Below are 14429 nucleotides of genomic sequence, written 5' to 3'. Positions count from 1 at the left end.
AAGACTTCTCTTACAGGCCCTGGAACCCTGGGCTGAGGGACCTGGTGTGGGGCCGGGACCCTTGCTCCTCAGGGAAACCTCAGCCACCAATATCTCCCTCCTGATTTTTAGCCACCACACAGGGTGTTTGACCAGCCTAGTCTACAACTCCACCCCTTCTACCAGTCCACATGGCTCCTCTTTGATATCTTTAAATTATAAGACTTCTTGTTCAGCTAGATTTCAGGAAGTTCTCAATGATGGTTGTTCTGTAGTTTAGTTGTAATTTTGATGTATTCGTGGGAGGATATGAGTACAGTATTTACCTATGCTGCCATCTTGAATGGACCCTTTCCAGATTTTATTTTATAATTTTTCTATTGTTACACATACTGTTAGAACAATTCTACCATTTGTTACTCCTTAAATGTGTTCTCTTTTAGATATCAGATGTTCTTAAATTTAATATTTAAGGCTATTTAAGAAATATAATACCATGAAGACTTTACTTTTTATGTTCATATCCCCAGTTTCTAGAAATATACCTGGGATATATAACAAGCATTCAGAATACAGTATGTTTAATGAGTGCATGCAAGAATAAAGGAAATGACTCCATTTTTCAGAAATTAATATTTGTAATAAATTTATTTGTGTATTTGGGTTTTTTTGTTTGTTTGTTTGTTTGTTTGATATATAGTTGTATGTCTACTTGTTTTAAGTTTCTTATTAGCTTACATGGGTTTGGAAAGTAGTGATATAACTCATCATCATTGGAAAGTAAACACAGACAAGTGTTTACTTACGTGCCTTTCATTTCTTTTCTTCCTCCCTTCTTTTCTTCCTTCTTTTCTTCCTCTCTTCCTTTCTTCCTTCTCTTCTTCCTTACTTCCTCCCTCCTTTCCTTCCCCCCTTTTTCTTTCCTTTCTATATTTCTTTTCTGTATCTATCAAGGTGCCTTGCTTTGAATAGGCAATTTGCTAAATTTATCTGAGAAGAGATATGGGTAATAATAAGACAAGGGAAAAAAGTGGAGGGATGGGATGAAAATGAAAAAAGTTTATAAGAAAATCACTTCTTTCCATATTGTTAACATCTTCATCATAATCAGAGATCCCCACCTTCAAAAAGATGATTTTGCAGCCACTTTCCTGAGAGCCCCTTTAACATCCTTGTTCCTCAGACTATAGATGATGGGGTTCAGCATGGGTGTCACTGCTGAGTAGAAGACAGAGATCATTTTATCTCTTTTATTCATTATCTTGGAGTTTGGCCTCATGTAAGCAAATATTGCTGAGCCATAGAAGAGGACAACAACAATGAGATGGGAGCCACAGGTAGAGAAGACCTTGAGCCTTCCCTCCCCAGACTGCATCTGAATCACAGTGGAGATAATATGCCAGTAGGAGACAAGGATCAAGGAGACAGGTGCCAGAAGGATGAGCACACCCATTGCAAAGATGGCCATTTCTGTGCTATAGGTATCTGCTGAAGCCAACTTTAGGAGTGCAGGAGGTTCACAAAAAAATGGTTAATGATATTGTTTCCTCGGTAGGGCAGACGCAATGTGAATGCGGTGTCCACCAGAGACACAAATGCTCCACTGGCCCAGGATCCTATAGCCAGCTGGACACACACCCGGTGTGTCATGATGGTGGAGTAGTGGAGGGGCTTGCAGACAGCCACATACCGGTCATAGGACATCACCGCCAGCAGTGCACACTCTGTACAGCCAACCAGAAGTAAAACAACTATCTGGGTAGAGCAGCCAGCAAAGGAAATGGCTTTCTTCTTTACCAGGAAGTGGACTAACACCTGGGGGACTGTAGTAGTAGAAAAACAGAGATCAGCAAAAGACAAGTTTCTAAGGAAAAAGTACATGGGTGCGTGGAGTCTGTAGTCTATGTGAATGAGCACCATGATCAGCAGATTTCCCAGCACAGTTAGCAGGTAGATGATCAGAAAAAGGAAGAAGAGCAGGACTTGTGCCTGTGGATCCTGTGAAAGGCCCTGGAAGATGAATTCAGTCACAGAGGTCTGGTTTTCTTCTCTCATGAATAATGATATTACTGTTTATAGGCCACAACAAGAAAAGAAACACATATCAGTCAGTTATTTAAAAATTCTGAGTAACTTAGATATTTTACTAAACAGTATCCAAAACTGGGCTATTGATTTTCATTCTAAACAGCTTCTATATATCAGAAGACAGAGTTCTTCTCTTTTTGCTTAGTACTTCTGACAATTGAAAAACATTTCTGATTTTCTCTCTCCTTTAATCTTTTTTTAGCACCACAGGGGCAGTTATCACCCCGAATATGCTACATGACCAAACTTCGGCTGGACTACATATATTCCTGAGAAGACTATGGTGATGTTCACAGTGTGTCTTTTCTTTTATGTAGGTTTAAGAAGCAAACAACTTGATGTTTCTTTAAACCAGTTAGATTTTTATGCCACAAACTTTCTGGTAACATTTATGAAGGCTAAGTTTTTCCATCATATTTACAAAATAATTGTAAAGAAATACTCTGAGCTAGGAATGGGAATTTAAAGGAAGATATAGTAGTCTGTATTCTTGGTCCTTGAATTAATTCTTCTGTCATTTGTTTTCAATGTGAAGAAGGTGCTGAGAAACATCAGTAAAAATAGCTGCTACATTGGTCATTGCATTTAGTAGCATCTTTTAAATATACCCTCATCCATTCTTCACACTTTGATCTCTCTTTGCACACCCTTGGCAATAATAATACTAATTATCAGGTATTAGGCACTCTCCTGGTGTCAATCATTATAATTAGTTTCTTTAAATTCTTTTGTTTTTATTTTATATACTCTTTTTTTTTTTTGTATTTTTCTGAAGTTGGAAACGGGGAGACAGTCAGAATCTCCCGCATGCGCCGGACCGGGATCCACCCGGCATGCCCACCAGGGGGCGATGCTCTGCCCATCTGGGGCGCTGCTCTGTTGCATCCAGAGCCATTCTAGCACCTGAGGCAGAGGCCATAGAGCCATCCTCAGTGCCCGAGCCAACTTTGCTCCAATGGAGCCTTGGCTGTGGGAGGGAAAGAGAGAGACAGAGAGGAAGGAGAGGGGAAGGGGTGGAGAAGCAGATGGGTACTTCTCCTGTGTGCCCTGGCCGGGAATCAAACCCAGGATTCCTGCATGCCAGGCCGATGCTCTACCACTGAGCCAACCGGCCAGGGCCTATTTTATATACTCTTTAAGTTCATATGAGATTATTAGTATTATCCTCAGTATATAGATAATAAAAAAAAGACTCAGAAGTTTTCAAACTGATTCTTCTAAGCCTTCCTCGCTTATTCTGTATCCTACAATTCTTTTTCTCTTTTACTCAAAAACTGGTTGTAGAGGAGGTTAAATTTTCACCTACTTCTCTCTGCCTATTCCCCACACCTACTCCTTGAAGACCAGCCCACACACAGTCTCCATTTTAAGGATTTTAAAGCTAATAGGCTATGGCAGAAGCTCTCTGTAGAAACAAAAATAATACTCAAGTATGTTGTTACAGATATTTCAAAACATTTTTAAAAGGTCTTGCCCACATGACAAAAGAAAAAATCAAAGAAATAAGTAATAAGTGATAAAGTTTATTTAAAAATAACTTGATTGTATATATTTTAAAACAATTGAAAAGAGCCAATTTAAGCCTATGACAAATGGTAAGAAATGTGATCTGGTACAAGATGAAGTACTGTATTTTTCACTCCATAAGATATACCTGACTATAAGACACACTTAGGGTTTTAAAAAGGAAAATAAGAAAAAAAAATAGTCTGAACCAAATGGTGTGTTAAATATTTAATAAAATACTGTATTTTTTGCTTCATAAGATGCATGGGCATTTTCCCCTCCACTTTTTGGGGAAAAAAGTGCATCTTACGGAGCAAAAAAATATGGTAATTAAGCATTCTTGCATTATATATACATACCAAAAATAAACAAGTAGTAATTTTAGTAAAAAAAATTCTTTGCAATGGTTAAACTTAAAGTGTACACTTACAAAACAGTCAAGATCTATTTGAAGAAAAGTACAAAATATGTCTGAGTAAATGAATAGACACACAGATTTTATGAATAGCACAACACTATTTTATAAAGATATTAATTTCTGGAGGAAGAAAAATGGCGACGAATTAGGCAGATGTTCCAACTGCCACCTCCTAGGACCAAATTGGATTACAACTTAATTTAAGAACAATCATCTTGAAAAACCAACTTTGGACTAAACTAAGAGGAGTCTATAACCAAGGATCACCAAGAAGCCACACTGAGACTGGTAGGAAAGGTGGAGACACGGAAAGGGCTGCCCCACTCCCAGGAGCAAGTGGCATCTGAGGGTCCAGAGGGACTCTCATGGTGGGGTGGGTTTCCCTGAGAGGTGTGTGTTCTCAGCCCTGGCCCAGAGTCCCAGCCTAGAGCTCCAGAGCCCAGAAGAGGCACCCAGACAGCATTCAGCTATGAAAAGAGTTGGGTTTCTGTCTGCGAGAAAGAGACAGAGCTCTCAGATGCAGACTCAGCTTTAAAGGGCCTGAGCAGAAAAACTCGTTCACAGCCACTTACCCAGGGCTCTGGCAGGGGAGAGCTGAGAGGACTGGAGTTTTTGGGAGGAGAGTGTAAAGTTGGAGGCCCAGGGAGAGACACTGTGGGGGACAGCCACTCGAACCCCTGTGCTGAATCATTCCCCAGTACTGCAATCGCCGTCTTTCTTGGGTAGAGCAATCCCCTCTCAGTGGCATTAGCCTGGGAAAAAGCAGCTGCTCTGCCTTTGGGAGTCTCTCATGCCAGTCATGGTGATGGGTCCTTCTGAGAGTCCAGGAAGCAGGGGGTGTGTCAGTGACTCAGTTTTCTGGTGTTGAGACAAGAGCTCCCCCACACTCTCTTGAGTCTATGGCTGGTGCTTCCACCTCTCAAGAGACTTAATTGAAACTGCGGGAGGGCAGACCACACCTATGGGTCTCAGAGGCCACACCCATAGACTCCTGGGGCCACACCATACTGAGGTCTGTGAAAAAAGTCTGGACAGACTGACACTGAGGCCAAGGGGCAGAGCCACACCCATCACCCTTCCTAATTGCTGAATTGCCCTAGACTCTAGCAGAGGGTTTTTCAGTGGCTGAGCTCAACAAGTAGCCAGCAGACAGGCTGCAGGAGGTGAGACTCAGGGAAACTTGGCTGTTTGAGTGGACTTTCCCACAGGACCAGAGTGGGTAAAAGCCAGCCTAGGGGTGCAGCTTGGTATATTTCCATGTACACTTGGGCCCAGCAGAGGCAGCTACAAACTCTGAATTGCTTGTAGCTCCAAAAAGGTTACTGAGGGCCAGTCACAGGCAGTGTCTCCCAATGGTCTGCACTGTGTTCCTGCTTGGGAAGCCCAGGGATGGCGCATCCAGGTGCCAGCTGCAAAAAGCATCTGTTCAAGACCTAACAACCCTTGCTAGAGTGGTATCCTAAGGAAAAGCTCCTCACACCTGGCCCAGTTGAGGCAAGTTCCACTCTCTGTGATCAGCACCAGCACAGTGGCTCATGTGCATTGGCTAGGGTGGAACTTCACAGTCACCTAGCCTGGGCACTGGATATTCTGTCTGGATAGGCTAGATTCCACAGGGGAAAGGGAGAGAGGCTTAGAGCATGGACATTTAAAGTGCGGATCCCTGTGACTCTATTTTTGGATCTGGTCAAGGACTTAGCCACCTTCAGGAGGAACACAGTCAGCCCCAGGAGAGGACTCTCTCAGTCTTCCTACCTGTGACCGGGGTTGCAACAGCTTAAAGAACTTCTGCAGAGGGGACTGTTAGCCACACTCAGTCTAAACCTACTGCTCACCTTGTTGGGGAGAAATAAAATTTGAGTATCCTGCAGTGGCTGAGTGATCAAGCTCTGGAGTAGGGGCCACATTCCCTGTACTGAGCTCCTGGTCAAGAGACCCTTGAAGTAGGGAGTCCCACAAACATTGTACTCACAACCTCAGCTTTCCTAACCCACCAAGCATGCAACCTGTAAAGGGGTTGGTTGGGTGAGGCCAATCTGAACCCACACTACAGTCTTACTACAGAAGACTCTGTGGGAAGACCAGGCAGCTGCAAGAGAAGGAGAAGCTGAAAAAATGGAGACAAATCTTACAGAGCTTGGTGCTTTTATGGAGCTGTTGTCATCTCTAAGCAGGAGGAAGTTGATCCTTATACAAAGGTTTGCCCCTCTCACAGTACCCACACACAGAAAACACAAACAGAAATAGTGAGAAGTGCAGTAGCTACAGACTGGGAGCCCACAGCGGGTAACAAACAACAGCTGATGCCTACCCAGGAAGAACTAGAGCCAACACTACTGGTAATGGGTGGCAGACAGCACCAACCCTAGTCTTAACTACCTACACAAGCAGCACACCCAAAGGTGAAGTCTAGCAGGCACCAGACACTGTGGAGAATAAATACGCTCAACAGGACAGACATTGCACAGTGTGTAATACACATTATCAAGGTTGACCCTTAGATCCAGCCAGCCTGAAGGGAAATACATACCCATGAAAAGACCAACTGCATATAATACTCACACACAACAAGATGGAAAATAGTACCCGCAGGAAGCATTCCTAGAACAAGGAAAACAAGTAGCCTGGAGGACAGTACCACTGAGCCCATCTTCTTCATAACGACCATGCAAAAATTTCAGGCAGACAACGCTACCTAATACACAGAAAAGATGAGAAGACAAAGAAATGTGACCCAAATGAATTAAAAAGAGAAATCCCCAGAAAAAGAACTGAATGAGATGGAAGTAACCAAAATACCAGATGCAGAGTTTAATTTAATTTTTTTTTAGTTTATTCATTTTTAGAGAGAAGAGAAAGGGAGAGAGAGATAGACGGGGGAGGAGCTGGAAGCATCAACTCCCATATGTGCCTTGACCAGGCAAGCCCAGGGTTTCGAACCAGCGACCTCAGCATTTCCAGGTCGACGCTTTATCCACTGCGCCACCACAGGTCAGGCCAGAGATGCAGAGTTTAAAACAATGATTTTCAGGATGCTCAAGGATTTGATCTTAGAGCAACAATGGATGGGCATAATGAGCACCTAAATAAAGAGATAGCAAGCATCAAAAACAACATTGAAATTATAAAAAAGAACCAGTCAGAAATGACAAATACAATATCAGAAATAAAGACTGCACTAGAAGGAAATAATAGCAAGCTGGATGAAGCAGAGGATTGAATCAGCAATTTAGAGGACAAGATAAATGAAAGCACAAAAGCAGATAATCAAGTGGAAGCATATGCCATGTTCATGAATCGGAAGAATAAACATCAATAAAATGCCTACTATATTTCCCAAAGCAATCAATAAATTCAATGCAATTCATATTAAAATACCAATGGTATGCTTAAAAGATATAGAACAAATATTCCAAAAATTTATATGGAACCAAAAAGAACACGAATAGCCTCAGAAATCTTGAAAATGAAGAATAGAGTGGGAGGTATCACATTTCCAGATATCAAGTTATAATACAAAACCATTGTACTCAAAACACCTTGATACTGGCATATGAACAGGCATACTGATCAGTGAAACAGAACAGAGAACCCAGAAATAAACCCATGCCTTTATAGTCAATTAATATTTGACAAAGGAGGTAAGAGCATTTATCAAAGAGACTCTTTGATAGTTGGGAAAATTGGACAGGTACATGCAAAAAAGTAAAATTAGACCACCAACTTACACCATTCACAAAAATAAACTCAAAATGGATAAAAACTTAAATGTAAGTTGTGAAACCATAAACATATTGGAAGAAAACATAACCATAAAATTCTTTGATATCTCTTGTAGCAATATTTTTGCTGATTTTTCTCCACGGGCAAGTGAAATAAAAGACAGAATGAACAAATGGAACTATATCAAACAAAAGCTTTTGCACAGCAAAAGACACCATGAACAAAATAAAAAGACAACCCACACAATGAGAGAACATATTTGCCAATACGTCTGATAAGAGATTAAAAACCAAAATTTATAAAGAACTTCTAAAACTCAACACCAGAAAGGTAAACAGTCCAATAAAAAAAATAGCAAAAGAACTGAATAGACACTTCTCCAAAGAGGACATACAGATGGCCAATAGGCATATGAAAAAATGTGCAAAATCACTAATCATCAGAGAAATGCAAATTAAAACCAGAATGAGATATCACCTCACATCTGTCAGAATGGCACTCATTAACAAAACAACACTCAATAAGTGCTCTGAGGGTGTGGAGAAAAGGGAACCCTCCTGCACTGCTGGTGGGAATGCAGACTGGTGCAGCCACTGTGAAGAATTGGATGGGGTTTCCTCAAAAAAGGAACTGCCTTTTGATGCAGCTTTTGATCCCACTTTTAGGAATATATCCTAAGAATAACAAATCACTGACCCAAAAGAAGATATGTACCCCCATGTTTATTGCAGCATTGTTTACAATAGCCAATATCTGGAAACAGCCCAAGTGTTCGTCAGTGGACGTGTGGATTAAAAAGCGGTGGTACATATATACAATAGAATACTATATGGCTGTGAAAAAGAAGGAAATCGGCCCTGGCCGGTTGGCTCAGTGGTAGAGCATAGGCCTGGTGTGCAGGAGTCCTGGGTTTGATTCCCGGCCAGGGCACACAGGAGAAGCGCCCATCTGCTTCTCCACCCCTCCCCCTCTCCTTCCTCTCTGTCTCTCTCTTCCCCTCCTGCAGCCAAGGCTCCATTGGAGTAAAGTTTTCCCAGGCGCTGAGGATGGCTCTGTGGCCTCTGCCTCAGGCGCTAGAATGACTCTGGTTGCAACAGAGCAACGCTCCAGATGGGCAGAGCATCGCCCTCTGGTGGGCGTGCCAGGTGGATCCTGGTCGGGCGCATGCAGGAGTCTGTCTGACTGCCTCCCCGTTTCCAACTTCAGAAAAAAAAAAAAAGAAAAAGAAGGAAATCTTACCTTTTCTGACAGCATGGATGGACCTGGAGATTATTATACTAAGTGCAATAAGCCAGGCAGAGAAAGAAAAATATCATATGATCTTACATATATGTGGAATCTAATGAACAATGTGAACTGAGGAATGGAATAGAGGCAGAGGCAGGGTCACAGAAACCAGTGAGGCAGCAGTCAGAGGGAAGGGGGTTGAGGGAATGGGATCAGAGAAGGTAAAGGGATTAGTGAAACTATATACACATAACAGGGAGATATAGATAACAGGACAGCAAATCCTAGAGGAAAGGGGGAGGGAGTTACAGGGAGGGGTAAAGGGGTTATAAAAAGGGATGCGGATGGGGGTGAGGGAGTTATATTCAGTGAGACACGAATCCATGTAAAAACAATAAATTAAAAATTAATAAAAAATAATAAATATAGAAAGATGTTAATTTCTTTTGAATTAATCCATAAATTTACTGAAATTTTGACCAAATTAACAGAGAATTTTTTGGAAGGGAATTTAATAAGCTTATTCTAAATTTATCTTAGAAAATCCTCCCAACCCCAGATCAGAATTCATATCTCACTTACATTTCTCTTGAGAGAGTGAATGAGTTGGTGCGAAGTGTTAGCACGAGTCTATTTATTCAACTCACTTCAAAACCCCTAGTATGTATCAGGTGATACTGATATACAAATAATAGAGATAAGTGATATATGTTTTACCACCTTGAAGAAGCAACTTGGTACGGGGAACCAAATATTTAATCACATATTTAAAAAACAGTGTGTTCCCTATCACATTTGGCCTTCACATTGAATTTTGCTGGCAACACAGTACTAGTACCAAAGAATAAACTGAGCAAAAGAATGCAAATGGTCAAAATAGTGAGAATAATCATTTTCCTCAATCAAACATAGCAGCTATTTGTTACTATGTTTTGTCCTAATCTTGCAGTTACTTCTAGATCATGATCCCATTACTGCAATGATATATTAGATAATATTACAAATTGGTTTTTACTGTCCTAAATTCTTTAAATGCTTTAAATTTTATTTAATCTCTGTATAAACACTATTATATGTATTATTTATGTCACCATTTTATAGATGAGGAAAGCTAGACACAGAAAAGCAAAATAATTTGCTATTGGTCACCCATTAACTAGAAAAGCCAGAATTCCAACCCTTTAGTTTAGCTGCAGAATCCCAACTGCCAATCAGTTAGTTATGCTCTCTCCTTACAAAGGAAGGCAGGCCGTGATCAGTAGACTCTCACTGCAGGAGAAATGTCTGTGAAAGTACAGACACACTTTAATAAACGTGTACCCATAAAGACACGCACCCATTCACATTCCATGTAAAAGATTAAACTGATATATCACGCCTAGAGTCTAATGGCTTGCATTTTCATTTAATAATATGTTGTCATCATTTTGCTAAATCAATAAACTTGGATGTATTATATAATAGCATTGTAAGTTTCACCTAAAAGGCAAATGTATCTCATTTGTGGTTTTAATGTTTATGTTTTTATCTCATGTTTATTGTTCAATTTTACTTATTTTTTGTGTGAATTTAATATTTAAATCCTTTGTCCACTTTTTTTGGAATTGATTAAATGTATTTTCTTATTGCTTTTAAAGAGATCTTTGGATTTTAGGAATAACAAAATTTTTTCTCTCAAATTTTTTTGTAAACATTTTCTCAGATTTATTATATTTTATAATTTTATAGTGGTTATGCACTACATAGAAGTCTGATATTTTTTATTTGTCAAGTTTTTTAGCATTTTTCTTTATGATTTTTATGTGCCTATTGAATAAAACTTTTAAATAAGTTTTATTTAAAACTTAAATAAAACTTGGATAAAGAGCAATAGAGAGAGAAAGAGAATACCTAATTTTATAGAAAAAATGTTTTTAAAAAGTCTTTTTTTAATTATAAATTTTTATTAATTTTAATGGGGTGACATCAATAAATCAGGGTACATATGTTCAAAGAAAATGTCTCCAGGTTATCTTGTAATTCAATTATGTTGCATACCCATCACCCAAAATCAGATTGTCCTCCGTCACCTTCTATCTGGTTTTCTTTGTGCCCCTCCCCCTCCCCCTTCCCCTCTCGCTCCCTCTAAAATTATTTCATTAATTCCTTTGGAAAATCCCAGACTGGTCTCCCGGTTAAAGAGAGTGAATAAACTGACTGTAAGGCTCATCAAAATGAAGAAGAGTGAGTTCAGTGTGATGGGGACAAGATTCCAGAATTGATGTGTCCTGCACACAGAGATTAACATACACACACAGCCTATGTGGTCATCCAGGGATGTCTGACCACAAGATTTTGTCATGTCCCTTGAGGCAGAAAGATCTGGTTTTATCTATTCCTGCCTACTCCCAGGGTCCAAACCCAAGTGGCTAACAGGAATGAGGACGAAATCTCTGAATAGAGAGTACTGAGACAGCAAGGAGCAGAAGAGAATTTCACAGATTAGCTTTTAGTGAAGAAAAAAAGGCAGTAGGTGTACAGCCCTTGCAGTGGCTCTAGTATCCGGATCAATAACTCACTCCTCCCCAGAGGCATTGCAGAACAGGATTCATAAGGCTATTATTCGGGAGAAGCATCAAAAAAGAACAGAACACATTGTCTTTAGAGGTCAAATGAAAACAAGAGGGCAGAAGAATAAAAGGCAAAGACCATTCAATGAACAGAATCAAGATTTCAAACTCTAAAAAGATTACTTCCCCCTAATCATTCTACCCACTCTCACCTGGAGGACTGGCAGAAGACAAACACAGTACAGTGAGATCAGTGGTAAAGAGAAAAATTAATGGTTGAGGAAGGTGTGGTTTCTGCAGTCTGCTAATTAATATTTCAATAGGCAAATTCTATTGTAGTTTGCCAAATATCCTGAAGGTCCAGACATCATCTGGACTGAGTCTTATTTATCCCAAGCTAAGGAGCAGTATTTTATTAAAATCCCAAATTCACCAAGGAACTCATCTAGAGAATTTTCCTGGAAAGAAGTCTTTAAACCTGAGGTCCTAAGAGCCATTGTTACTAGTGCAGTCCCTGGAGCAATCAGTGCTGTTAACATTCCACAATAAAAAATACACTGGAGCATTTTATTATTATAATCACAAACTAAAAAATTTGAATTTTATCTGAAGTCACATACTATACTACTGTTTCTCAAACCAGTCTAAGGACGTCTGAAGTCTCAACTACTCTGTTAGAATTTTTAAAATGGTGTTTTCAATAATGATGTTAACACAAAAGGCAGCTGACATCGGTATATTCTGCATTGTCTGGGGATTTCAGAACACTGTCTGCAACTTTACTTAAAATACTTGAATTGCTAATGGGGAAAATCAAACAAACAAAACAAGAGGCAGATGATGCTATTTAAAATGCTCCAACTGTTTAAATGTAGGCTTTATTGTAGTTAATCAAATACTAATGTGCTGCAAGAACTAAGTCAGCAAGCCAAAAGAGAATTCTTGATTTTCCCACCAAATCCACCCCCCCCTTTTAAGTCTTTCCCATTATCCACAAAATTGCTCAGGTCAAAAACTTTTGAGGGCCCTGGCTGGTTGACTCAGTGGTAGAGTGTTGACCTGGTGTATGTGGAAGTCCCAGGTTCGATTCCCTGTCAGGGCACACAGAAGTGTCCATTTGCTTCTCTACCCTTCCCCTTCTCCTTTTTTTCTATCTCTCTCTTCCCCTCCCACAGCCAAGGCTCCATTGGAGCAATGTTGGCCCGGGCACTGAGGACAGCTCCATGGCCTCCACCTCAGGTGCTAGAATGGCTCCCAGTGCATACCGGAGTCTGTCTGACTGCCTCCCCCTTTCTAACTTCAGAAAAATATTAAAAAAATACAAAAAAGCTTTTGTGTTTTTTTGGAATTGTCATTTTTTAGAAAAGATTGTTTATTTATTGATTTTAGAGAGAGCAGAAGGGATAGAGAGACAGGAACATCAATCTGTTCCTATATATGCACTGACAGGAGATCAAACTGGCAACCTTTGTTCTCGAGCTGACACTTCATCAACAGAGCTATTTGGCCAGGGCAGCAGGTCAAAAACTTACCAAGAATGTTAGATTTTTTTTCTTTTTATCATATTGTACATCCTATTTACCAATTTGCCTTACTATCTTCTCTGCTTCTCCACTTCCCTAACCTAGTTAAGACCATCATCTTTCCCATGGGATATTGCAATAGAGCTCAATCTTTCTGATTGCTTTTCTTGCTTCCATGCTTGTCCACCTACAGTCCATTCTCTATGTAACATTCAAAAAGTCTTTTAAAAGTATAATATCAGGATGGATTTCTATTGAACATATAATAAAACCAATCACGTTTTCAGGATTTCGAAGGCTACATACAGCCTTGGGTTGAATTTTATCATCCAAAATGATATGTCCACTTGGAACCTCTGAATGTGACCGTATTTGGAAGAAAGATCTGTGAAGATGTAATTAAGGGAAATCTCAAGACAAGATCATCCTGGATGATGGTGGACCCTAAACCCAATGAGAGATGTTCTTTTAAGAAGATGGAAACACACAGAGACCGAGGAAAGAAGGCATTGTGAAGAAAAAAGTTAAGATTGGAGTTTTACTGCCATAAACCAAGGAATACTGGAGCACAAAAGTGCGAAGATGCAAGAAAGGCTGCTCTGTTAGAGTTTTCTGAGGTCCATAGTCTGCAGATACCATGATTTTAGACTTTTGGCCACTAGATCTATGAATTCTATTGTTTAGAGCTGCAGAGTTTGCAATAATGTATTATGGCAGCCCTAGGAAAATGATCCTGCCACTATGGCCTCTGCCCATTTCTATAATCTCATTTTTCACTATTTCTCTGTCACTCATCAGCCTCCAAGCTCTCTGGCCTTTACCCTGATCTCAAAAACTAATCTCCATCCAAGTCATTTAGACTCTTTTCTCTCTGCCTGGACCCTCTTCTCTCAAATCTCTCCTTGGTTGGTTCTTTCTGCTCAACTTTCTTATCATAGCACAAACACTAATTTCTCTAAGATATAAGGTATCTCCTTGATTGAAATGTCACCTTCTAAGGAAGGCCTTTTCTGACAACCTATTTAAAATTGCAATCTACATTCTTTTGCTTTTGTTTTCTCATAGCACTTATTATCATTAGATATACTTATTTATTTATTTATCTATTTATCTATTTACTTATTTATTTAGATTATCTCCTAAAATGTAAGTCTTTGGGAATAAGAATTTTGAACTTTATTCATTATGATATATTTTCAACATCTAGAAGATTTCTCAATAAATAGTTAATAAATGAATTAGATATTCATTGAATAAATGAACTCAAATTACAGTATGTCATATGAGTAAATGTAATGCAAAATAACAGTCATACTATGGCATAAATGAAAGAAAACTTATTATTTTTAATTTCTTTGAAGGGCACTAGTTAATAAGATCATATAGGTTTCAAGTGTACATTTCTAGGATACATGA

At 39.6% G+C, this 14429-nt stretch overlaps 1 protein-coding gene across 1 annotated transcript; it reads right to left on the bottom strand.

Annotated features, from left to right (window-relative positions):
- Nucleotides 1-1102: 1102 nt before the first annotated feature.
- On the bottom strand, nucleotides 1103-2034 carry OR2D3 (olfactory receptor family 2 subfamily D member 3). Its single transcript, XM_066360596.1, is given in 2 exon segments — nucleotides 1103-1506; nucleotides 1509-2034. Coding segments are annotated over 2 exon segments (930 nt in total).
- Between the last annotated feature and the right edge of the window lie 12395 nt (nucleotides 2035-14429).

This window comes from Saccopteryx leptura, chromosome 1 (assembly GCF_036850995.1).
Source record: "Saccopteryx leptura isolate mSacLep1 chromosome 1, mSacLep1_pri_phased_curated, whole genome shotgun sequence".
Taxonomy (NCBI): Eukaryota; Metazoa; Chordata; class Mammalia; order Chiroptera; family Emballonuridae; genus Saccopteryx; species Saccopteryx leptura.
The sequence above is the reverse complement of the archived record's forward strand: the minus strand, read 5'-3'. Positions and strand labels throughout refer to the sequence as shown.